The following is a 27,081-nucleotide window of genomic DNA, read 5'->3' on the forward strand; positions in this document are numbered from 1 at the left end:
TGTGTATTTACATCATGTAGCTGTAGGCACACCCTATAAGTGTATTTACACTCTGTAGATGTGTATTTACATCCTGTAGTTGTATGCACATCCTGTAGCTGTATATTTACACCCCGTGAGTGTATGCACACCCTATAAGTGGATTTACACCCTGTAGGTGTCTGCACCCCCTACAAATCTATTTACACTCTGTAGGTGTATGCATACCCTATAAGTGTATTTACACCTGGTAGCTGTGTATTTACACCCCGTGAGTGTATGTACATCCCATGTCTGTGTATTTACACCCTATAACTGTATTTACACCCATAGCTGTGTATTTACACCTGGTAGCTGTGTATTTACACCCCGTGGGTGTACGCATGCCCTATAAGTGTATTTACACCCGTAGCTGTGTATGCACACCCTCTAAGTGTATTTACAAGTGTAGCTGTGTATTTACACCCTGCAGGTGTATGCACACCCTATAACTGTATTTATCCTCATAGCCATGCATTTATACCCTGCAGGTGTATGCACACCCAGTAAGTGTATTTACCCCCATAGCTGTGTATTTACCCCCATAGCCATGTATTTACACCCTGCAGGTGTATGCACACCCTATAACTGTATTTACCCCTGTAGCTGTATATTTACACCCCGTAGTGTATGCACACCCCATAAGTGTATTTACACCCATAGCTGTGTATTTACACCCCGTGGGTGTATGCACTCCCTATAAGTGTATTTACACCCCGTAGCTGTGTATTTACACCCTGCAGGTGTATGCACGCCCCATAAGTGTATTTACACCCGTAGCTGTGTATTTACCCCTGTAGCTGTGTATTTACACCCCGTGGGTGTATGCACACCCTCTAAGTGTATTTACCCCCGTAGCTGTGTATTTACACCCTGCAGGTGTAAGCACACCCTATAAGTGTATTTACCCCCGTAGCTGTGTATTTACACCCTGCAGGTGTATGCACACCCTATAAGTGTGTTTACCCCCGTAGCTGTGTATTTACACCCTGCAGGTGTATGCACACCCTATAAGTGTGTTTACCCCCGTAGCTGTGTATTTACACCCTGCAGGTGTATGCACACCCTCTAAGTGTATTTACACCCGTAGCTGTGTATTTACACCCTGCAGGTGTATGCACACGCCCTACCTGCGTACGCGGGCCCTGTAGCTGGGCACGCCCCGTGGGCGAGCGGGCTGCAGCGCCGCCCAGCGTTCGGCCGCGGGCGCACAGCGCCGGCAGCTCCGCCCCGCTCCCGCCCCTGCCGTCCCTCCGCGGGCGGGCCCCGGGCACGGCCGGGCGCGGGGTCGCTCGAGTGGCGGGAGCGGCCGAAGAGGCCGGGCGCGGGGCCGCCCACTCGCCTGCCGGTGTGTAGTCTCCCGTCAGCCCTCCCGAGCCCGCTGCTGCCGCTCCTTCCTCTCCCGGTGGCACAGCCCTCCTCAGGTAAGGGGGTAGCGGCGTCTCCCCATCCCTTCCCGTTTATCCCGAGTCGGTGAGAGCAGCCGGGATCCGGTCCTGGTTCCGTCCCGAGCGTCCCGCCGGCCGTGGGCCGTGCCGAGCCCTCGGCCCCGCGGCCTCTGCAGCCGGCGCGGCCGGGCATGGCTCGCCTGCCCTCCCGGTAGCTGCGGGCGGAGCGGAGCGGGGCCGCCTCTGAGCCCGGGCCCGGCAGCGAGCGCGGGCTCCTGGAGCCGCTGCTCCGTGTCCAGTGTCCCGCTGCTCCGTGTCCAGTGTCCCGCTGCTCCGTGCCCGTCTGCCCTCTGCCAGGAAACCGCTCCCGTCTCTTTCCCCGCAGGAAGGCGGCCGGTGGGAGCAGCTCCGTGCCGATGCTGCTGCCGGCCTGGGAGCTGTGCCTCTACGGGCTCCTGACCGTGGGCTCCCACCTCTACGCTTTCTACGAAGCGCACCAAGTGTCTCGAAGTAAGTGTGCGACGTGGGCGTGCTCCCTCGGGCACAGCTTCCCGCCCGTGGCTGGCGAGGCTGTTTGGTGTGAGTTCTCCTCTCTGGTCGGTTTCTACTTTGTTCCTGTGCGAGGAGCCCCTGCGTTCTTCCCAGCTGCCAACCTGCTCTGCGAGGAAGCAGTAAGCAGATGCCACCTGAGCAGAGAGCTTTGTTCCAGGGCTTTTTTGCCTTTGAGTACCAGGACTGCCCCTGATAATGCTGTTCTTGGACGTGGCTGTCAGGGAAAAGATGAGGGAGACATCTGACGCTCAGCTGCTCAGATAGGGAAAATTCAGGAAAGCTGGGTTTGAATTGTCTAGTTTTCCCTGGCTAGTCACCAACAGCCCCTTGCAGGTGGGTGGTTCAGAAGCAGCTGTGCCTTCATCACTTGCCAGGGTCTGCACCTGAAGAGGCCCTAGGGCAAGTTGGTGTTCTGTGCCTGGGGCTCTGGTGCTGAGTTCAGGACTCAGAGCAATGGCTAGGTTGTGTGTAGAGCTTTGTAATCAGCCTATTTCTAAACACCTACCTCTGCCTTGTGTAACCTCTTGGTAGCTGCTGTAGTGGCTTGGTTTGGAGCTGGGGAGCTGTGTATTGCAGAGCAAGGGTGGGATTTTAAACAAATTAAGTACAATTTGTAGATGAAAAGAAGCTGTGTTATAGCACATTGCTATTTAAATGGAAATAAAAGTTGTATTATAACAGTTTAGCAAGCTAGAGAGGCTTTGCAGAGAACATATATTGCATCTTATTAGGCTTTAATCAACAAAGTTCTACATTAATGACTCTACCTGGCTCTTGAAAGCACTCAAGGGAAGAACAGAAGTGCCAGAAGGGTGTTTGCAGAGCAGTGGAAGGAGTTCTGTGTAACTGGGTACAGAGCTGTGCACCCATGGTCTTGCACCCAGCAAGTCTTCTGCAGAAGTGGCAAAATGTGGTGACAGCGGGCTCTAGAGGCAGCTTCTCTCAGCAGCTTTTCCCTGTTTTGGCTGTACTGGCCACTCCTGGGTCTGTGTCCCCCTTCTGCTCTGGTGGGAGACACCAGGCAGTTCTGAAAAATGGTGGGTGAGGATTAGTGCAGGTCTTGTGTGCTAGAAGGTGGGTTGCTGCTACTGTCCCTGTTGCCAGGGGGGATCAAAACACCAGTTTTGGGAAACTGCTTTGCCGTTACTATGGGGCACAGCTGTGGTGCGGCTGGGCCCCCCACCTAGTGAGCAGTGATGTGGTGACTTGTTCTTCCCTGGATATGGGGATCCTCACTGGTGGAGACCACAGGGAAGGTGTTGCTCTTGAGCAGCAAAGAACCCACCCCTGACTCTTCCTGCTCTGGCTGCTGTCCTTATCAAAGGTTTGCTCTTCCCTGCAGAGTATGAAGCTGCAATGGACAGAAGGTTTGGGCTGGACCCAGGGACTCTCTTTCGGGGGCTAAAAAAGGTAGGAGGGGTGACAGTGTCTTGCTTTGTCAGAATGATCATGCCTCCATGCCCTTTGCTCATCCGAGCTTCTGAATTAGCTTTAGAAGTTTATAGTAACATGTAGATTTGGATATTTATAGTTAATTTTAGTCTGATGTTTCTAATGGGGAAGAGGGTCTGGCTGGGTGTGTCTGGATCTAAGAATCATAACCAAAGTTCTGTTTCTTTTCTTGATTCCTGGCTTAAGTGTTTATCCTTTGCTACGGATCTTGATAACCCTCTCTTTTACTGTTTGGCCTTAAAACTCTGATCAACCTTGACACTGCCGGCAGCCCTCTCCTCCTTTTTCTTATTTTTCTTGTTACTGGATGATTTGGATAATGCTTAACTTCAATTAACATGTTTTTCTCTTGGTTGGCCTGTAGTACAGCATAGAGGAGAACAGATTTTAAGGTGTAAGGTCTTAAATAAACATAGTTGGTATTAAAAAAACCCAAAACTAAAACACTAAGAAAACTGGCAGTCCTCTACCCCAAACAAAAAAACCACATCCCTACCCCCCCCCCCTTGCTTGCATATCTTCAAAAGTTTGTGAGGTCAAAAGCAAGTAATGCAACTAATCTTAAGGATTGCTTCCACAAAAGCAGGAATGCATGTCTATAAGTGTTTTGGTGTTTAAGCCTACCATCACTGCTGGTAATGGACCTTTGATATGTGCTTTTTAGAAAGCTTTAAGGCAGTTGAGATGAACTTTTAGTGAGGCTCTGTATTGGACATGGGTTACTGGCTGATTCCTCTTACCTAATTTAGATAAAAATTGCCTGCCACAGGTAACTCCAGCTGACCTAACTCCACCTGATTGCAACTAGACTTTGCTTAAATGGGGAGTTAAACTTTTCTTCCAGCAAAGTACCTTTCTACTGAAGTTCTTGGTATTCCAAGGCAGAGCAGAGTTGCTCTCTGAATCCCTCAGGAGAGCTGAAGTTGCTCAGCTTCAGCACCAGCGGGAGGCTGAGGAGGCACTACACCATGTAAAGCTCTGTTTTCTTGAACTGCCCCATTGGAAGTGAAACTGTTGCTGAGTTCACTGCTGTAAGTGATGCAATAGGATTGCTGAATTGGTGTTCCTGAGTGTGGGAGTTCTGTTGGGTACCACACAGCAGTTGTATTATGGAGGTATTTGTTTGTCCCTTATGGCCAGGTACACATAGTGACCAGTTCCCTTCATGTCACAGGACCCCATGGACTTTGAGTGGAGCTACTGGGTTGAATGGGGAAGGGAACGTATACTGTGGCTTCTGGCTGGTCACCTGCTGGTATCACAAATGTCCAGGCTCTTGGTGGAGAAGGTATGTAGGGATTTTCTTCGCAGTGGGGAGTTTCTGATGGCTTTGTTTACTGTGGACATGGGAAGCTTTGCAGAGAGGCCACTGACAGTAGTAAATCTCATCCCGTGGTGTGAATTATGTGTGGGGGTTGGTTGCCTTAATGTTTGGAGACTTCAGCCTCCAACCTCTAAAGGTCTCTGCTTTGTTGTAAGCCATTAAACAGCATTGTTTGACTTGTACAGATAAGAAGGGTGAAGTTGTTCCTTTAAGAGGGAAGTATGTGAAGTGATGGCTGCTTGGGTTTTGGCATGATTGCTAAATGATTGTGAGAAATTATCTGTGTGTGGTGTCACACCTGCTAGTCTGGGGAAGGAAAGGAAGAAGTTATGCTCTCCCTCAAATTAGGGAGGCTCTGGTTTTCACGTGATTTTCTACTTCACGTGATTTTCACGTGGTTTTCTACTTCAGAAATACCTTCCCTTTCACTTTTAGGGGTATGGTTGGGTTTCTCTGTTTTTTCACGTGTGTTCCTCACCTTGTTGACTATATTTGTCTCTACTGCAGAACCTGTGTAGGCAGCACAGGTATTGAGTGCCTTTTTTCTTCAGAAATAGTTATAAGATTGTTAACTTTTCTTTTTTTGACAGTATAAACCATGGTGCTTGATGGTTTATGGAATGGTTGCCTGCTGGTTGTTACTGGGAATCAAAGGCTTTGCCGTCATTTTGTTACATGCAGCTATTTCCTTTGCTGTGGCTCAGTTTCAGCTGTCACTCCTGACATGGTTGTGCTCCCTTATCCTTCTGTCCACTTTACGCATACCAGCCGTGGAAGAAACCAAGGTAATGTGAGAAGGACTAATTAAGCATCAAATTAATTGTGGTGGTGGTTGTCTTAATGGCATCTATCTCTATGGCAGCATACTGTCCCTTCAGTTGATGTAAGCAGGGGTTGGTTTGAGGAATCCTAAGCAGCAGCACTGCAGTGACTCATGCTGGAGCTTCTCCAGTTAGTCACATTGCTCTATCATGGTGGCCAGTGCATTGGAATAAAAGGATGTCCCTTAATGTATAAGTGGTATTCAGTAGAGCTGGACTCTGATAGTACTTCACTAGTGCTTTATTAAACACGTTTCATTGGAACTCTAATCATGCCAATTTAAGGTGCTGGGTTTTGGGTTTGTGTCCAGGAGTTACTCAGTTAAGCGTGCCTGTACTTACTGGTGACTCTGACTTCTGCAGGGAGGGAGACTTTCCCCTACAGTGTGAGTTGTACCAAATGAGTTACTTGCATCAATTAGCTGTAAGCAAGCTCAGTTTTGCTCTTTGTCTAGTGGCTTTTTCTGGGTAGTACAGATGTGGAAAAACTGTTGACCAGTTGTGAGGAAGTGTCCTGTTGTATTTTATTGGACCAATGGGAAAACCAGGACATTTATTATAAGGTTTGCCCTGATGTTCAGGGAGAGGGGGAATGAGTGTGTAGAATCTCTTTATGTGGTGTGGTCAGTTTTGTGATTTGCTCTGCTGAGGAGAGGGCCCACTGCAATACAAATTGTTTGTCAGCCAAGGTACATTTGGTGATGTTTCCAAGTTTTTTGCCATTATTGTTTTTTTTTGTTTGCAGCATGTGTAATGCCTAGTGTCAAAGAATCAATAAATGCTCAGTAACAATTTTCCAGCCTGAAGTTTTCCCAGGAGTGACTGATTCTCTTTACATCTAGCTTCAGCTCTAGTAGTCCCTTGGCTATCAATTGTGTTGCCCGCTGGTTTGAATATTGTAGTACTGGACTAAATCTGAGGTACATAATGTTTCATTTTTGTAAGAAGAACTCTCCTGCTGTCCTGGTACTTCACAGCCTGACATGTTTCTGAAAGCAAGCTGTTGTCTCTTTATGCTGGCTGCAGTAGCTCTGGAGAACCTTTCTCCTCCAAAAGCCAGTGCTTGTTGTTCATGTGTTTAGTGCTGTTCACTTGAGATTCTCATTCCCGCTATTTGCTTCAGTTTCTTCCTCCCCAAAAGCTGAGATCTGAGTAGACATTGCTGTCTACTCTTGCCATTGAGTGAAAACAGCATTGCACCATCATGATCTGGCTTTGTTTTGTTTTGCAGAGAAGGTGGTACGACACTGAAAATGAGTATTACCTGCTGCTCTTCACTGTGTCTGTCCGCTGCCTCTTCTGCACTAGCTTCTGCCTGGAGTACTGCTGGCATGCCCCTACCCAGAAGTCATCCCACTCATTCCCCTGGATGCTGGCATATGTGTTTTACTATCCTACATTCCACAATGGACCCCTCATGAATTTTGATGAATTCAGTAAACAGGTAACAGTGGATGTTGTTTGGTTGTCTAAAGCTGTCTTCCACCTAATTATGAAATCAAGAAATAATACTACAGGAATGTTATAATTTTGAGTAATCATGAGAACTTTTGTAGTGTCCTGTATATCAGCTTTTAACACAAGCCTGTCTCCCCAAGTTCTTCTGCTTCACAGGATGCTCTTGTCTGACATCAGATTCATCCCTTCAACCAGGGAGCCAGTGACATGCTTTGTTACGTTTGGAGGGTGTTCATAATTTTAGCATGCAGCTGCTGGACTGTTTTTTGTTTTGTTCTTCATCAGGTGAAATAAAGCTAATGTTTTCAGCATAAGCTTGCTCTTAACTCTGAAACAGATTTCAGAGCCACAGAAAGCTGATAGATTGCATTGGGAATTCCTGAAAACTCCAGTTTCTCCTCACATTGATGTGAAAACAGCTGATGCCTTACTAGGAGCACTTTGCTTCAACTGAGCAGCTTGTTTAAAATATAAGACCTACAAACTGTACTGAATGCTTTTCTTAGTCCCTTGCAGGCTTCTTTTCAAGCCTGTGTTTTACATGATGGGAAAAGTCCATGTTTTCATCCTTTATTGCTTTCCATTTTTTCTTACATACTTGAGTAAGAAGTGGTATCACAACCTGTTATGTCTGCAGTTAAAATTATTGTGTCAAAGGAGATTAGTGAACATTTCAAACCATAAAACTGCTTTTTCAGTTTATGCATAGAAGCCTAGGGATTGCTTGTTTCTGTTTATATTTGGGAATTTTCTCTTGAAGCCAAAGCAAATACTGGGTTTTATGAAAGTGAAACTAGATTCCAGTGGATCCTTGAGTGAAAAGTCCTATGCTCATTTCTTTTTACTTGCTTTGGAAGATGCAAGGTGGAGTGTTGTTATCTGGGGCTAGATATTGTGGGAAAAGTCCACATAGACTTGCATAGAAACAGAGGTAGTATTTTTTTATTAAGTATTGTTTTGTAGCTTCTGAAGTGTATTAAATTCCAACTAAATCCTTGTACACCAGCAGAGGGACAGCTGTACTTTCTTTCCAAGGATGGTTTCAGAAGACCTATGAGACTCTAAGCTGAAAACAGCTTGGGGATAGCTGATAGGAAAAACTGGGGGAGCCTTGCTTTGCAATTTAGCTCGCTTGATACGGCTTAGCAAAGAACTATGCAAAGAGCACACGTATTCTTGGTGTAAGAAGAAAAAGAAAGATTGAGAATAATATGTCAGAAGGTTCTCCTTAAATATGTACAGATATGTGTAGTTAAAGCCATGAAGAAGATGGACCAAACTGAACAACTCTAATGTGTTTGCTGAAGGGTATTGTCAGAGCTCTTACCTGAGCAGAGGGTATTACCTTGGCAGTTGAGATCAGAAAAGGGTTTCAAAGGAAGCAGTGCCCAGAAGTTGATTCAAAATCCACAATACAAAGAGAATCTTTATTGATGCTCTTGTAAGAGACCACTCTCAGAACCCCTTAACTGAAGCTGGGACTGGGATGAGGGTTCTTGCTGAGCACACTGGAAAGCAGAAATTCTGGAGCTGGAGACGGTGAACTGCTGTGTGACCCAAAGACTGTAACAGCAGTTCTGGAAATTGGCATCCACTGCCAGGCGAAAATGAGACACTGACACTTTGTCACTGGCCATGTGGAATTTCTGGGCTGAAGCAGTTCTAGACATGGGTTTGAAGGCCTGTTGTGCAAATCCCTGTGATAAAATGGTAGTCTCTATGCTTTCACATTGTCATGTAGCTGATACAAAGGAGCCTTCCAAATGTGTGTGCATGTTAACTGTTGTGCTTGGGACTGAGGCCCTGTGCAGATGAGTTGGTTATTTCTCTTGTATGTGCATTTTTGGTGGCCAGTTAGAGACTGGAGAAGGAAATGTTGACCACAATAATGGATGTATAACGCACGACTGAATTTTTAGGCAATCCTATGTTTCTGGTTTTTGATTCTATTCTCTTTTATTGTGGAAAGGTGGTGCAATAATAATATGCCAATGTGTTTACTGCAGTAAGCAGTCTAAGAGTTTGGAGCCTCTTGAGAAGCCTGTCAACTGCAAACTTTGCCTTATTGGATATTTAACTTGCACTTCCATTTTCTCAGCACATTCTGTAGATCTTGCTGACTTTGGCAATGCTGTGGGAGAAAAATGAAGAACTGTCCTCAAGTCATTGATTCTTTGCAGCTGGTAGAAGTTGGAGGTATTTTAAGAGTGAGCAGTGTTCCTGTGTGGAAGGGCTACTGCTTGAAAAACCTTCTTCACAGCTGTAGTTTCTTTAATCTTTTTATATTGTCTCCAGAGGTCAAGTTGCAGGAGTTAAAGTCTCATGTCTGAATTTTGTTCAGGTTAACAGCAGCTGTCCTTTTTTACAACAGTTGGGTGCAATGTGCATGCACATTTGGCTTTTTGTTGGTTTCTACTGCTTACTGAGCTTGAGAATAGAGAGACCAGTCTCCCTTGAGAGTGTGTGAGGAGTTTCCAAATGGTGTAGTCTAAAGTTCCCAGGATAAGTATTTTGAGTAAAATGGTCAGTTTTGTGCCAGGTAACCTCTTTGGATTTCTTCTTTAGATGAGGAGACAAGAAGCTCTCAGTGTGAAGACCAATCTCATCATCTTAATTGTGGGCACAATTCGTATTTTCTTTTGGTGGTGCCTGGCTGAGCTGATGATTCACCTCATGTATATCCATGCTCTCTACAGTAGTGCTCTGCCTTTGGAATCTGCATCTTACTGGGCCTTGGGTGAGTATAGAAACAGTAGCAGAAATCTTTCTTCTTCCCCCAGTTCAAGAACCCCAGTCTGCATCTCTTTTTTGTCCATCTGTAGGTACTTAAATATAGCACATTATAGCCAGCCACTGTCAGAAGGGTGGTCTATGGACTCTTAATATAACATGTGGATTCTCCATAAGCTTAGTTGAACTTACTGAGCTGCTTCCTAAATTGAAAAATATTCTGTACTTATTCCAGTTTAGAGTATGTCTTTAAACTTTGGTCTAAGGTGATTCTCCCCCTCAAGTCGTAGAAGTGGACACTTAAAAGGAGTTTGTTTATTTATTGTGGGGATGAAGAAGGGGAGATGTTAAGAATTATTTTTATCTCCTTCTGACTGATGTTTCTATGCATTCACATTGAAAAGTAAAAGGACAGAACTTGTAAAAATAGTAGAGGGAAGGACTTGCAAATAAGGTAACCTGAAAGTAGTAGTCAGTGCCTCTCAGTTCTGTTTTCCTGCTTGGCTTCCCCCACTTCTACCTTGTCTGCAGCTCCCTGCTATTTCATTAAAATGCCCAGCTGTGAGGAAAAAGAGTGCTGACAAATGCAGTGTAAATCAGCAAAAGCTTTAGGTGATGGTATGTACACAACTAGCATATGTAGTTGATTTGATTCCTGCCCCCACTTCCCAAGCTGTATCACCAGGTAGGAAGAAGAAAAGCAAAGAAACACCAGACCTTAAAACTGGTTTCTGAAAAAGCCTTGGTGATCTCTGACCTGCAGGAGGTGTCTCTTACACCTGGGATTGATACACAGACTGGTACACTCCTGTCCAGCACTGGCTGGAGCTCACCTGTGTCACCACAGTGTGTGTGTGTGTGTTTGGGAACACTTGGACTGCATTGGACTCTGGTCAGCAGAGGGCAATGTGTGCACTCTCTGTGTACCCCTGTGTGCATACATACACATTTGATACGTGTTTTAGTATTTAATTTTGATATCTAAGAAAGGGCAAGGGCAGATGGAGAGCAAGAAGGGGACAGGTATGCCTCCGTGGTTTGTTGTTTGTTCTACTCCTCACTCAGTCACTGTTTAGAAAGGGGGTTCTGAGTTTCCATTTTCTGTTCTAAATGTCAGTTCATTGAGGAGTTAAATCTGTTAGCTCCTAGTGCTTGTGTGTGTCACAAAAAGCCAGCCACTTGATAATGCAGGGAAGGCTCCAGAATTAGGGATGAAATATTCCAGCAGTGATGCTACTGATGGATTCCTCCCTCCCTTCAAGACTACCAGTGTTGATATTATAGGGAGGGGAGAGAGCTGTGTTATGGACAATGGCTAAGTTGTCTGTGTATTTATTTGATGAAATAAAGTGTCTTATCCTAAGAATTAAAATGCATTTTGAACAGAGGGTTACAAAAGGTGAAAATGCCTCAAAGCAACAAGAGAAGAAAGCCACTGTTAGAGGAAGTCTGGACTGTAAAGATGCCTGATGTCAAATGAAATGATTGTATTTTAACAAGCTGTCTGTGGAGACCCTGCCTTTAGGAGAGGTGTACTCAAAGTGTAACCCTATTTTTACTGAGCTTTGTTGTTGTAGTAATGTAGGCTGGTGTTTAAAATATACTATAAATGAGATTTTGAACTAGAAGTTGGTTACTTAATGTTCTCTCTGCAGTTTTTATCACACTGATTATGTAGGTTTCCTTAGACTCAAATCAGTGATAGGCCACTGTTGTGACTTGCTTTAGGGAGCTACCAATATATGAGTATGGGTACTGGTAATAATTTACTGTTAAGTCTTACTGGACCCTTCTGGATCTTACCATGCTTCTACACCAGTTCCTGTACAGAGCCAAGCACTTGCCTCTGTTACTTTGCATGCTGTGTTATTGGAACTGATTTCATCTGATAACTGAGTCTTCAGACCAAGGAAGCAGCTTGCTGTTGACTCAGGAGGATTATCCATGGTATGTAAACCTTTCTGCACTGATGGGCTTTGTTCATTTTGGGTGTCCTGTTTGACTACAGCAGCTTCAAAACAGCATGGAACCTCTATTTATGCTGTGATGCCTGGCTGCCCTGATAGCCTGGTAAAGTTAAGGGAAAGGCTGTGAGGCTGTTCTGCAGTCACCTCTAATTAGGGAGCTTATATCTGCTACTGCATTTTTTTTTTTGTGGGATAACTTTGAACAATGGGCAGTAAATGCCAGAAGTGCAGGCAAGACAACATTTCTGTGAGGTTTTGCTCTCAGCACCTGAGGGCAATGTCAGTTTACTTCTCATGACTGTGAAGCTACAGTGTGTTCTGCATCACTGTGTGATGTTCCTGTAAGGTGAGACGACAAAGAAATAAAAAAATACCCCAAAACTAAATCCTGGGTTAAAATGCTTGTTAAAAAATGGTAGTGTATAACAGTGCCATTTATGGCCATGTAAAGCAGAAGTGCTAAACTGACCTAAACTAACATTGCTAAGGGCACACAGGCATAAAATTAAAAAATAGGAGAATGTTACCCAGCAGTAAGAGAAGTATTTTCTCTTGTGTGGATGGAATCAGAGGCAAATGAGTTTCTAGAAGCAGCAATATACCAAGTCATGTAATATAGCTTTTCAGTAACCAAATATTAAGTCCCACATCCAGTACAGAATCCAGAATATGATGGGGCTGTGTCTAACTCTATGCCTGCTTGCTATGTATGTATGGTCCTTCAGTTTGTGGAAGGGATGTTAATGTTTGAAGCACAGAATTAATTCAAAGATGTCAGCTGTGCAATCACAGAACTTTTATTTATTGGTCCCAGGAAGCTATTGTTTGGAGAATGTGAGCATTTTCCAGAATTCACAAATCATTGTGTCTCTGTTCACAAATGTTTATGTCTGGGGATAGTTAGCTGTTGACATACTGAGCAATATCAGGGCATTTGTGCTTTTTTAATGATGGCTATCAAATGCAGTGTTTACAGCAATTCCGTGGATATGTGTTAGTGCTGCATCTCATTCTGGTAGCATCAGTCAGATTGGCTGAAAGAATTGGGTGCTTTCAGAATTAATGACACAGCAGGAAGACCCATATTCCATGTTAATGGAAGCCATGATAGTTCATTCTTCTCAGTTTTAACATTAATTGGAAATAATTTTCTACCTTTACATTTTACACTGTAAAATGTAGATTTGCAGGCACCAACAATAAAAACCACTATGAATTCCAGTAATCCAGTATCCTGATGAATTGCAGCATACCAGAACAATAGCTGCACTGTGCCAGAGCAGAGGTTCATCTGTTCTACAGAGTAATTTTTGGATATGCTATGTAATGAAGCAAGAGAAAAGAAATGAGTAAAAGACAGGTAGATTGGTGATCCTTTTCAATGTCTGTTCTTCAAGCTTTGCAGCTGAATGACAAATTCACTGACATGTGGTAATGGGGAGCTTAATAGCATTGGTTGAAAGAGCTCGAATTGAAACAAGTGATTCTTTTTTTTCTTTGCTATGACAACGTAGACTATCAATGGTAAAATTCACTCTGCTGAGGTGCATTCTATTGTATAGAAACTGAAATGTGTGTTGCTAGGTCATTTATGTGTTAAGTCTGATTCTGAAAATGCAGATATTGGAAGAAACACTGCCTGTATTTCCCTGATGAGGCTTCACATTTATCCTGGTGATTCAGCACCGTCTGCTTATCCCTGCTCATCTGAGCAGAGCTTCACATCCATCTGGCAAGGTGCAGGGAATGATGGAAGATAAAAATGTGTATGAAAATATGTTGTTGAATATCATTGTTGCCCTGGATTAATCTAGATCTTAATAGCTCCTGTAGCTGTGAAATTGTATTTTACTAGGAATCTGTCTGTTCTTTGCCAGAGGTGTGACGTATAGATGTACATCTGGGCTGTACACACCTGATGGAATGTTGTGAATTCCCCGTGGGTTTCATCTGTCTGTCCTAACCAGGTGTGGTCCTTTTGTTCTAGTGAAGCACGCACATGGTAGTGTCAATTAGCTATCACTCTTTTAATTATTAACTAGGCTCTGCTACTTCAAAAGGGTACTTTCATATGAGGGGCATGTAAGTCAGTCTAGAATATCATCTGTTCAAAGATGGAGCCACGTGGCTTAATCTGTAGGTGCTGATCTCATGTTTTAATTTGTTAGAAGAAGAAATGTTATGTATGTTCTTCTTTGACAGTGAGACCTAGAGAGTAGTCTGTGTAAACTGGATGTAGGGTTCTGGTTTTGATGTGTTTGCAGTTTTCTATGATTAATCCACAGATAGGAAGTAGATTTTTGAATTCATTTTCAGAAGCATGCAGCATTTTGCTATTGAAATCAGGGGATCTGTTCATCTAAGTAGTAAGGAATTACTAAGAAGAGTCTTAGGTTTTTTTCCATCCTGGAAGATAATGATAAGGAGAAATTGATAAAATATTTGGCATCTTGAGGTCTATTTGAAAACTGGAAATATAAACACAAATCAGAAAACTTATTAAATTGTTCCCTGTTCTGCAGAAAAAAGTGTTCATGTGTGTAAGTTTTCTTTTTCTGATCTTTCCTGTAGGCTAAACTTCAAGATCCTATTGGCAATTACCCTACTTCTATGACTACTTTTCTTTTTACTCATGCATATTGTGGCTTAGTCCCAGCTAGAAACTGAACACTACACAGCTGCCCACTCCTTTTCTTTTCTTGGAGAGGTGGGAAGAGAATGGGAAGAATAAAACTGAGAATTTATGGATTGAGATAAAGGCAGTTTAATAGGTAAATCAAAAGCTGCATGCACAAGCGAAGCAAAACAAGGAATTAATGCCTCACTTATCTGGGTAGGCAGATGTGGGATCTGCCCCAGGGAAGCTGGGCTCCTTCATGCACAGTGGTTGCTTAGGAAGACAAATGCCATCACTCTGAACATCCCCCCTTTCTAATTCCCCCAGCTCTATATGCTAAGCATGAGTATATGATATGGGATACCCCTTGGGTCAGCTGGGGTCAGCTGTCCTGGCTGTGTCTCCTCCAAGCACCTTGTACACCCTCAGCCTTCTCACTGGTGGAGGGTGAGGAGCAGAAAAGACCTTGACTCTCTAAACCCTGTAGTAACAAACACATCTCTCTGCTTTCATCAACAGTGTTTTCTGCAATAATCCAAAACACTGGCCCCACACTGGCCACTGTGAAGAAAATTAACTCTATGCCAGTAAAAAACGGTGTAATGTGATAACTCTTGGCTTATTTAGAGAGCCTTTTCCTGCAAGTATTTACTATTGAACATAATGATTACAGTAGATGTTTTCATATAATGGTTTGGGTTGGAAGGGACCTTAAAGATCATCTAATTCCAACCCCTTTGCCATGGGCATTCCTTCCACTAGACCAAGTTTCTCAAAGTCCTTGGGAATATTCATGGTAGGTGTGCTTGAAAAGCCTTCTGGTTTACTTTAACTTGGAAGACCTGTCTATGCCTTGACTGAGAGTCCCTTCACAGTTCTGTTTAGTCTTGTTTAAGTAATTTCATTTAGGAACCTTTATGTCCATTCAGCTTTCTCTAAAAATAAGCAGCCTCCAGACAAACACTGTGGTACTTTGCTGCCACTCCTCCATTCACAGAAGGACATTTCTTCTTGTGTGCTGCTGGAAGGCTGAGATATTTTGAACTTGATAATACGGCCCCAGATTCTGAGCTGTTATAAATGGCTGCTTCCTGTTAGACTTCTGCCATATGTCAGTAAGCCTTTGGAAATGTGACTGCATATTTATCTCTGTTTTCTAGTGGAACCTGTCCTGGTACTTGACAGAAACAAACATCTCCAATCACTAATGCCATAGGGTCAATGTAGCCACAAAAAGGGTAAAGTTGTGATGTTGTGCTGATAATAAAATTGCCTTCTAAGTTACAGTTGACCATGACTTTTGGTGTTGGCTTAAGGACAGAAAAATGCCAAATGTGATTTGTAATATATGGATGCAAACGTTTTGTTGCTTGCTAATGAAAATATTCTATTTGTTAATTTCTGTCAAAAACCACCAGTCAGAATTTTGAGAATGTGTAGACTAAAATTAAGTCATGTGAATATTCTAATTTGTCATGATCTTTGTTTCAAAGCTCTATGAAACTTAGGAAATGCAGGTTTGCAGTAAACTTAAGGTTAAGGAAAATATTTGAAGGTCTTTAAATACATTTTTAAAGCCTAGGAGAGCTCAGAATTTTTTAAGGATGGGAAATTGAAAATACCAGCTTCTATAAAAGTAAATTGCTTTAGTCTGGGACTTCAAACAGCTTGACTGTTGAAATGCATGGGATTAAGATCAGGCGCTTTACCTTGATATTTATCCCTTAACACATTCTGTTAAAAAAAAGTAATCTCAACTTTGAATCCTTTGAATTAATTTATTCTGGAGAAAAGATAGAATCTTGGCAGTACTTTTTTTTTCTTAGCTGTGTTATAATACCCATTTGATATGGTTTGTTTCCAATTTAAAATAATGCTCATGTGTGCGGAGGAATTATTGTATTAAAGATTAGAAAAGAAATTATGTGATATTGTTAATGAATTTGATTGTTAATTTTGCGCTTCTAATTCAGGTGAAGCAGTTTGCTTCTGGCTACTTTGTGCAGGTAAGTGAAGCAAATGCAAAACAGCTGGAATGTCTCAGGTATGCAGGAAGGTTTGAAGCCTGTGCCTGTTGCCACTGCAGCCCAGCTATTGTGCGGCTGTGAATCTTGCCCTTAGTTTTCCCAGTGTGGCCTGAGCTTTCCTACTGCTGGCATCAGCTCAATGCCAATGAGAACTTGTTCTGTGTATTTTGATAGGGACTTTGTGTTGCTGTTTTTGTGAGCATTAGAATTTCCACCTGCAGAGTAGCTCCTGTGCTGGGTGTGACTGATGTGATGTCTGTGTTCAAGATGCCAGCGCTACTGAGCTGCCTGTTAGTTGCAGTAATGATGACCTAGATGTGTGTTATTGGAGAGGGTGAAAATGCCTTTTTTCCCCAACTTGCATATTATGACTTCGTATCCATGAACTCAGTCTTTCATCGTTATATTAAAAATCGAATATATTGATTTTTTTGCGTCTCAGAGTAGAAGCCTGTTTCTAAATACCTTTCCATCAAGCACAGCCAAAAGATTTTGAATTTTACTACTGCACAGACAGCTGTGATCTTCATAATTGGTTTGTGTGGGTGTCAGTGTTCAGCTCTCCAATGAAATTTGTCAGAAAAGAAATGAGACACTGAATGAAAAGGGAATTAAAGCAGAAATTTGGCTGTACAGATGATTTAGCAGTAATCTAATGTGGAGCTAATTGGCTAGTATCCAAATTGTGCTTCTGATTGTTTGTTTTCCTCTGGGGAAAAATATTATTGAATACTTGATGCCTGCTTCCCTGAAGTAAAATAACATAAGCTTCATGTCTCAGTATTTTGTTCTAACATCAATTTTTATCTTGTATGGCACAACTGTTTCTTATCATGTGCATGGATTATGATATCAAAACTGAAAATGTATTGTTGTAGGAAAGTATTGGCCATGTGTAGGTCAGCAGGAATTTTGCATTTTACATTATTAGTGCCAGAATTTCACTTTAGGTTGCTATACAGTCAGTGAATTTTTAATGTTTAGCTTTTGGTTGTCATCCATAGTATACTTAGTAGTCAGCAGAATGCAACAGAGATGTTCCCCCCCCACTCCTTAAAAAAAAAAAAAAGACAGGCTACTTACATGTTCATGGAGTTGTACTGCTGCAGTCAGATTAAAAACTTTGTCTCCAAGGTCTGTCTGCTGCAAGGCTTTAAAACTGTGTTGAACCTCTAAAGTCCTTCAGTCAAGTTAGGTAATATAACTGAGCAAAAGCAGAGCACTGGAGTAGAAGGAGATGTAGCAATTGCGTTTTATAATTTTTTTCTGTATTGAAGTATAATTTTAGTTTCCCTTTTTTGTGGTGAGATTTTCCATCTGTCAACTATCAGATGGAGAAGTTCACCAAAGTCATTGGGTCCTTGAGGAGTGACCTCACCAATTCTGTAAAGGTGTTGGCCTCTGCTTTTTATTTTATTTTTACTTATTAGTCAATAATACTTTCTTCAACCAAAAACATTTAGAATATTAGTAGAAATCATCTTCCTTTGTAATGCATTCGAAGGTGGTTACTTGCATGAATAATAATAATAATGAGAATATGTATGATTTTCACCTCAGATCTGTGTAAGATGCTGGAGTTTGTGTCATAACCTGAGGATGTGAGCAAGCACAGTGGCAAAATTTCTCCTTTGGTATTAAGGCAGCTACAGGACCTTAAGGAGACCTTTGTCTGTGGGTTTAAAAACTGAAATATGCTTTAAGCATTATGCCAAGTGGAGTTCCAGTTTTCTGTGCCTTGGATGCAGCAGAAAGGGATCTTGTAGTGATGCCTTTGGTTTTAACTTTTATATTTTTCAGGTTCTGTACTGCTTTAGTACAGTGTGCAGTTCTGAGCTTCATATTAAGGAATAGTAAGCTCTCTTCACAGAGTAGCTAGACAAAATAGTTGCTTTCCTAGCTTGGGACCAAGGACAACCACCCAAATCTCAGGTCCAAGAGCATAAACAGAAGACTGAAGAGAGAAACAAGGAGGATGTGACTTCATAACCTAAAGCTGTAACTGGATAATTAACTCCAATGTGCAAATGGACCAGAAGTTATAAAAGTGAGAGACCTTGTGACCTGTTGTCCATCTTGTGACCATTTTGGGTCCATCTTGGGTGTAGCCCTGGCCAGGCTCTTGTACTGCCCAAGGTGTATCCATTGAGGCCTTTTGATAAATACCTACTTTATTCTTTGAATCTGTCTAGCCTCTGTTCCAGGTCTGCCTTCACAAGGCATCAGTAGAGGGTATTTTCTGGGGACTCAGTCTGACAGGGCATGGAGTGTTTGTGGGGATGTCAGGATAATGTGCAGCTATAACCACTGGTTATGGCTCTTCTGGAGCAACAGGTGTAGAGTGGTTGGTTGGGGGTTTTTCGCAAAGATAAATTTACTGTCCCTGTGGTAAATGTTCATTGCTTATATTGGTGTATTCTGATTTTTAGCTCAACATAAGTCAGTTGTTGTTGGTTTTTTTTTTTCATAGCAGGCAACACCTGCAGTCCAGAGATTTTTGAGAGTGGAACTTCAGATGCATATTTGTGCCTTCATGGTGGAATGAGGGTACCATTTTGTATATGTGCCTAACGTCCTAAATGCATGGGCTTGTGTGCTGTGTCTCTTGTGAAGAGACAAATGTTGTGTACCCCATCAAGCAATGGTGCTTGCCTTAGTTCTTGGAATAATTGCTGCTTGGAGGTAATCAGTATTAAGAGGCTTTTTAAATGTTTCAGGACTTGTTTAAGGTATGTTTTATTTTTCTTTTTTATTTTCTTTTAGGTGGCCTGGCTTTAGCGCAAGTACTTTTTTTTTATGTGAAATATCTGGTTCTGTATGGTGTTCCTGGCCTCCTCCTTCAAATGGATGGACTCAAACCTCCAGCTCTGCCTTGCTGTGTGAGCCTGATGCACAGTTTCACTAAAATGTGGAGGTTAGTCATTGCTGCTTTTCAGGCAGTTTATTACTGATACATGGCAGTCAGTAAGAGCATGCATGTGTGTTCATTCTCACATATGTGTTTGCTTTCCTGTCCTTGTGCCTTTTCTCTCATTCCTATTATTCATCTTTAGTGCTTTTTAAATGGACTTCAACTTGATGGTTACTTTTTTCACACTGTGGAGGGATAAGGGCAAGTTCCCATTTCAGCATTTTCATCCTTTTAATTACTAGAGTTAGACTCAGCCTATCTAGTTAATATAGCAATTATTTTTCCAGTTGTCTGTTAAATTATTTTTTTTTCAGTCGGGGTCTAAACTCCTCATTTCAGCTTGAAATCCTTCCAGAGACTGAAAATGAATGCTTGATTAATCACATGAGGAAAGCTGTAGTTAGAATATTTTAACACATAGAGTCATGTGGTAGAGGAAGTCTTGAACATGTTAAAGTACTATGAAAATGATACTTGTTTATAAAGTAGGATGAATTTCTGGATCTGCTTTTCTTTTGCAGGAGTTTCAGCACAATATTTCTTCAAAAACCTATGAATTTTGTATCTTATGTTTGCTTTAAATCAGTGTTCACTGAAATATTTTCACCAAAACCTGTCTCCTAGGTGGATTCTGCTTAATGTTTATCTTCTGTGTAAGAGTGGATTCATTTGACTTCTCTCCTCCCTTGTTTTCCTTTGCACTAGCCAATATTCCTTCAGGCTGTGGGGTTCTGTGCCCCAGACTTCTAAAAACATTCCCCTAATGATTTAGACTTGTCAGTCTTTTAGTGCAGAGGCTTCTCTCTTCTTGTGTTAGTGCAGAGCCTGTCAGAACAGTGTTTACTCCATCTTGTCTCTGACTGCTCTGCAATATGAATAAAGCTTTTAATTTTAGTCATTAAAACAGTGGGCCTGCTGTTAGCAGAGTTTTATTGGATGAGATTTTAATTTTGTTTTCAGCTTGAAGCTAGTTGTAACAAGAAGTCTTTATAGTTTATAATAGTTGGCATGTGTAGATCTAAAGTATTCAAAGAAATGCAGCAGGAAGAGTGCAGAAAACAGATGAATTATTAAAAATTATTTGAGCTACTAGCAACTGCTTTGGTTTAAATGCTCTTTCAGAGTTTGCACTGAACTTATGAACTACAGAGTTAATATAGAAATCTGTCATTTTTACTGGGTGCTCTCATGAGAACAGCATTTCTTGGCCTGCTGGCCCTTGTAGTCAGAGTTGCAAACAGCAGCAGTTTTTCCCCTTTGTCAGTTCTTATTCCAGGGAATCTGTGTATTGCACTGGAGGTGCCAAGTGAAAGTGAATTGCAGCACAAACCTTAGTGTGCTGTGCCAGGTAGCTGTAACAGGCCATGAAAAGGTGCTCTGCACCTGCAAATATGTGTGGTGTATCACAGCAAAATTTGGGCATTCTTTAAAATATTCATAACTCTTGTACAAAAATTTGAAACTAATATCTAAGTAGAAAACCTTTCTTTATAGAAGGAAAAAGTGTCAGGTGCTGATATTAATCTTTGCCCCATTATTTAATTTCTATCAAGAATTCCTTGCCAGAAGTAATAAAATTATTTCACAGATTAAATTTGTTTGCTTTGCATGTTGAAAAAGTCAGTTAAGATATACCTGACTTGATTTCTTGCTCTCAAAGTTGTTTAGTAGGAGATTTTTCTGTAGCTGCTGTGTTATGGGACATTCTCAATTAAATAAGGAGCTTTGTGAATGCCCTGAATGATGATGTACTTATGCCTTTACAGTTAAACTCTTCAAACACTCTACCCAGAGGCTTTGCAAGCTAATGTGGTGGATAGTTATCTTGTATAGGAGTGTTGTGTTAGAAGTAGGAATAGCCTTTGTTTCTGAACTGTATGACTGAACAGGACAGAAAGTTTGCAAATTATGGGTTTAGCATAAAACAGGTGAAAAAAGGGAAAAGTAAATGTTGTGAAGCCTTATTAACTATGACACTGTGTTTCCTAAAGTTCTAAATGCATTTTGATAGTTTGTGAATACGAGACTTTAACAGGAATGTTCTGACAACTTTATCAGAGTGTGTCAAATTTAAATATTAAGAATGCCATATCTAGTTTTAAGCTGGTAGAGTGAGATTTGTACCAGACTGTTTTCATTAAATAGTAGTCTGGTAAAGCTTATTAAAGACTTCTTAGGGCCAGGCTGGGACATGGAGTAGATTGGAATAATCTAGATGATTTGGAGTTATACCACTCTTACCTTCTGCCTGGCATCAGGGACGCTGCTCAGGAAAAAGTGCTTGTGCATGCTTGGATTACTCTTCCCCTTCTTGCTGGTATCCACTTGAGAATACTGTCAGAAACATGTTGGCTGGACTTTCCAAGGCCCAGTATTACAATTTTTGTCTCAAAGCTTTTAGCAGTGCACGTTTTGAAGGAGAGAAGGTAGCCTGGAGAGAAAGACAACGTGAATGTCACAATGGAAGGAATGCAAATATGCTACTAAGGAGCCTTGCACCACCACCTGGTGTCCTTTGAGCATAACAACAAAGTTTTTGATCCCATCTATCCAGATCTGTGTCAGTACATGCTGACATAATTCTGCTGTCATACAGCACGTGGAAGAGCTTTCAGTCAGGAAGGTAAGAAAGATACCACAGTGTGTCTAAAGCTGTCTAAAGTTTCTCTAGAGCTGAAAAGCAAAGGAGGTGTTAAAAAACTAAATCAATAGTCTGCCTATGGTACTAAACAATAAACCAAATAGTGTTCATTCAAACCTAAAAATAAAAGACTTTAATTAAAAAAAGTTATCAAGCCTATGATAGGTTCTCCCTAATTCACACTTAATCAGGACAATCTCTAGAGTCAAAAAATTATCAACCTTGTTTGCTGTCTCAAGACAAATACAGGTGTTGAACGTGTTACTCTGGTTTCATTTCACCAGGATATCATTAGCTTGCTAAATATGCAGCTGCATAGCTAATAAATGCGTGATAAATACACTGCTATTCAAAAGCTTTATTATAGCTGTGAAAAGGAGTCTCTGAGCTCTTGATTTCCAGAGAGGATAGTAGTTTAGTGGCATGCCATCTTAGTTTTTAATGTCTGCTTTACCTTAAGCCTTGATGGATTAAAACTTAGTTTTTGTTACCAGGGTTAAAAGGAAGGTAATCAATTGTGGGAGAGAACCAATGTTGTTGGAAACTTGTGCCTTTAAAGAATTAGTCAAGGCTGATGCTTGCTGTACAATTTTTCAGGTGGGGGGCGTGAATTGTGTAGTGCAACTAGAAGTAGTTGTGTTACTGCTGAAACTTGAAAATTGAAATATGGAAAAATATACTAGTGGAGGAGTAATGGCTTGGAAACTACAGAAACAAAAGATACTACATAACTAAATCCTATATAAATTTTGACAAATTATCTTGGCAATGTATTCCACAGAGGAACTTGTCAGTTTGTAAATTACGACAACAGTTGGCTGCTGTTCATGGAAAAACAATCATCCAGTTTTGGTTTTTTATACTGTTCTGGGGTATGACTCTGCAACAAAAATGTTGGACACATTAGTTAGATATGTTTTGCCATGCTGTAGGAGCAGCATGACATAAACCCCACAGTTCTTTCAGGTCATGGACTGATTTGAAATGTGCAGAAGCACAACACCTTGATGATGTTCTGAGGGCTGGAGCACCTTGCCTATGCAGATGATTTGAAGAGTTGGGTTCAGCCTGGAGAAGCAAAGGCTCCAGGGAAACCTCATTGCAGCCTTCCAGTACCTAAAGGGGACTTATAAAAAAGAGGGAGAGAGATCTTTTTATGCAGGCAGATAGTGATAGACAAGGGGAAATGGGTTTAAAGTGAAAGAGGAGAGGTTTAGATTAGATTCTAAGAAGCAATTCTTTAGTGAGACGGTGGTGAGGCATTGGAATATGTTGCCCAGTGAAGTTGTGGATGCTCTGTCCCTGGAAGTGTTCAAGGCCAGGTTGGATGGAGTCCTGATCAACCTGGTCTAGTGCGAGTTGTTCTGACACATGTCAGGGGCATTTTAACTAGATTATCTTTGAAGGTCCCTTACAACCCAAACAATTCCTGTGATTGCTTCTATCTTTCCCCCTTGAAATCTTGTCATTCTCAAATATCCCTAAATAATTTGGAGAGAAGTGTTTTGGGGACGAATTGTGCTGAAACTTGATGCATGTTTAATATAGGTTACTCTCAGCAAGAGTAGAGGCTTTTCAAGAAGGCAGGCAGAAGTAGCTTATGAAACGTAGATTTCACTGTAAACAGTATTTCATCTAGATTAAAGAAAATGAAGTTGAGGAATGCTGCCAGAGGAAAATAAAAAATGCAGTGATAAAGATCAGATCATTTTCAACTGCCACGCTTTAGGCTTTAGATTCTACTCTGTGTTTAATACCCTGATTCTTGACAGACAAGAGCTGGACAATAGGCAGCCCCTGATTTTCTTGCATGCCAAAAGGGTGGACTAGGAGGGGCTGTATTTGGCATGTACAGACACACACTTCTATACAAACAAGCTAATTTGTGCCAGTGATGTTTTAGTGACTTCCAAAAATGGCATTTGGGTTATGATTTGCAAGAAATTGTCTGCCATTTAGTTTAGCTTACTGCCTAAGATTTTTTGCCTGACATGAAAAATTGGTCTTTGTGCAAGGTCTCAGTGAATTGCTTCAAATTATGGATTACAGTCTGCTGTGGTCTTTTTCTTGGCTGCAGTGATGCCATAGAAGATAGATCTACAGATAAAAATGTAAATTAATTTGCATTTCTTTCTTCCTCATCCTGGTACTTTTTGCCTACTTTTACCATTGATCCTGAAACTTTCCTCCTTCTGGAAACAATTCCTTGTATGTCTGTCAAAAAGGACATTGCCAGGGTTTTTTTCCCTTTGTTTTGGATTTTTCTGGGAAAAGACAAGTCTGACATTCATGTGTGAGTGTGAACACAAGAGATCACTGTGACCACATGCAGTAATTCTAGAATGATGAATAGTCTGCAAAAACTTACTGTCTTTTATTTCTGGCTTAAACTCCTGATAGTATTGTTCAATTGCCTATTAGTTTATGGTGAGGACTGAAATAGATATTTTAGAAAGGAAGATGGACTTCCTGACCTGTAGAGTTAAAGTAATTACTTGAATGCATTTTCATCTGTGCTTCTTATTGTCTCAACCAGTTTGACATGTACTTTCTGGTCTTTGGGCTTCTGATTTTTAGTAGTGGAATAAATAATATTGGGAATTATCTTATTAAGTATATCAAAGCAGGAAAGATGCTGAAAAGCTTTGTAAAATATCATTAAGGTAATTTAAATAAGATCAGAAGTGGAGTTTTTGTCAGTGCTTGACTTGGAAAGCTTGCCTCCTTAAATTCCCAAATAGCCAATGTTTGGCGCAAGTTAACACAAACATAATTATGTGTAACAATAGCAACTGTAGCTGTGCTGCAGATCTGTGTAGTCAGGATGACATCCCTGCCTCTGGGCTCAGAGTAATGTGCCTTTGTGTGTTTAGGGGCTTGTACTCTAACAAATGGTGAAAGGTTCACTCTTTCTGTTTGGGTCCTGTAGTGCTCTTTTGTTGTGGTGTTTCTGGATAGGCTGATGGATGGTCTGAAATAGGAGACAGCAGATTTTGCTCCCTAAATTTTTCCTTCCTATGAGTTTAGTTCTCTGATTACATGTTAGCAATAACAGCAAATTGCTGTTGTGCAACCTGTCATTTGGAGGTAATTGTAGAGCAGAAGGGAAGGATGATAGGTTAAGCTTCTTTACATTGCAGGTATCCTCAGGAGTAGTTAAGTTACCAAGCCTTGAAAAATTTTCATGAGGGAAGGAGAAGCAGGCAGTGAAAAGAAACTCCACATCTCCATGGCAGATTGAAGGAGGGATTCAGCATGAATCACCCAAAGCCTGGTAGAAATTTGAATGGCACATCCAGATCTGTGGCTCACACCTGCTGTCCACCGTGCTGTGGAAAGGGTTGCAGCAGCTGCTTTCCAAAGCTGTAGGAAGACCTCCTCTGAGTTCTGTGCCTGGGGAGAGGGTCAGCTTGGGGATTAAAGCCAGGACAGGCCTACTATGTACTATGACCAGAGAATGTTATTTTCAGTGCTGTGTGTGGCCTACCAGTCAGCTTCAAGGGGATGAGGTATTTTCCAGGTGGTTTGTTTTGTATTTGTCCTGCAGTTCTAGACAGCTACGTTTTTGAAAGCACTCTACTCCGTGTTTGTGATGGGAAGTACTGAGCAGCTGGAACTGAGAGACAAGAAAAGGAAGGACGTGCTTATGCATATTTCCCTTTCCTCTAGAGTTGAAGATTGTCTCTTCTGGTACATTTTTACCCTTTGATATTTTCAAGAAGGAAGTTGTCCAGTATGTTGTAGACAGTGTAGACAGTGTATCCAGTAGAATAAATGTCTTTTCATTACCTAGCTTCTCACTGGTTTTAGACTTAAAAATATTAATGCTGCAACTTCTATTCCAAAGTCACAAGGCATCTTTTTCCTACTGTGTTTTGTAGGTGATATCTTAAACATGAAAAAAGATTATTTAAAACGGTGTTTGGAGTAAACACAGTTATGCCCACAGTGTTGCAACAGCCTAGTGCTCATGAGTAAATTTTATTGAATTTTATTGAAATTAAGATTATTGCCAAAATGTGCAGAAGCCTGCACACTTTAGCAGACTTTAACACAGTGAAGTCATAGGATTAGGTTTCTTGTCCTGTCTGTACAAGTGCACTGGATCAGATCCCAAATCAGTAGTAAAAATAACATTCATAAGACCAGTTGTGTTGTGGAAAGCTTATGTGCCTAGAGAGTTAGGTGGTGTGCTTTAAAACATTTAAAGGATATTAAGTTTTCCTTCTTGAGAAGATAGTAACATGGTCCTTGAGGATGCTGAGTGTGAATCTTGGGAAGGAAAATGCTCTTCTTCCTTCTGTTGATACATAAAGTTGAATGTAAGGCAGGTATCCCTCTATGTCTTGCCCTCTACAACTCCTGTAGTATTCATAAGCAGAATGATTTGGTGTTAAATACAGAGTCACAGTGTGCATGGACAGCTGGAGTCAAGGAGAGCTCTCCTTAGGCTGTGGAGCTATGACTAACTCTAAATATTGCACCTGCTTGCCAATACCTGAATACTTCAACTTCTTGCTAGAAACTTGGCTATTTAGTTGCAGAATTAATGCATATCTTTAATTGTAGAGTAACTGGTTTTAAAGTTTAAAAATAAGTCTCCCTAATTTACTGTATTTTTGTTAAGTGTGGTGATGCTTAAAGCTGAGTATTGATCTGTGATGTTTCCAGGTGTCACCTGAATATATGAACGTTCTGGACTGCTTAGCCATTCTCTCTCTCACTGATGAAGACAAAAGATTTAACTGCTTTTGATGTCAGCTAAATTAGTGCATGCTGCAGTTACCTACTGTACTGTACAGTTCAATTTGCTGGTTGTATCAAAGCTTTGAAAGGCTCCTTAAATCTCTTCAATAGAGAAAAAGAAATCTGTGACTCTGGAGTGTAAAAAGAAGTGCAGTAATAAGGTGCCCCAATCCTTCTTGGATCTAATTTACATAATTATTGGGAATTTATTTGTCTGATGACTGCATTGTTGCTGTCATTTGAAATTGCTGGGTTTTTTAACAATCAAGCTAAACCCACCTACTGCTCTTTACCTGTGAAGCCCATTGCTCACTGTATTTGATATGAGCGCTGTGTAGATACAAACTATTACTGCTGCTCACATTTGGCAAGCAGCCCTGTGCCTGCTCACAACTACTGTAGGAAATGAGTAATGGCTGTTAATAAACT

At 41.5% G+C, this 27,081-nt stretch overlaps 1 protein-coding gene across 1 annotated transcript in view; it reads left to right on the plus strand.

The window, feature by feature from the left end:
- Positions 1 to 1,305: 1,305 nt before the first annotated feature.
- Positions 1,306 to 27,081, plus strand: part of HHAT (hedgehog acyltransferase) — a gene marked incomplete at its 3' end in the record, with an annotated part of 119,065 nt that continues 93,289 nt past the window's right edge. The window contains 8 exon segments of the mRNA XM_084201726.1: positions 1,306 to 1,442; positions 1,792 to 1,916; positions 3,301 to 3,368; positions 4,585 to 4,698; positions 5,325 to 5,519; positions 6,787 to 6,999; positions 9,579 to 9,750; positions 19,118 to 19,268. Coding sequence (XP_084057852.1) covers positions 1,823 to 1,916; positions 3,301 to 3,368; positions 4,585 to 4,698; positions 5,325 to 5,519; positions 6,787 to 6,999; positions 9,579 to 9,750; positions 19,118 to 19,268 — 1,007 coding nt within the window. The 5' untranslated portion in view covers positions 1,306 to 1,442; positions 1,792 to 1,822.

Source organism: Fringilla coelebs, assembly GCF_963513975.1.
Source record: "Fringilla coelebs genome assembly, chromosome: 3".
Classification (NCBI taxonomy): domain Eukaryota; kingdom Metazoa; phylum Chordata; class Aves; order Passeriformes; family Fringillidae; genus Fringilla; species Fringilla coelebs.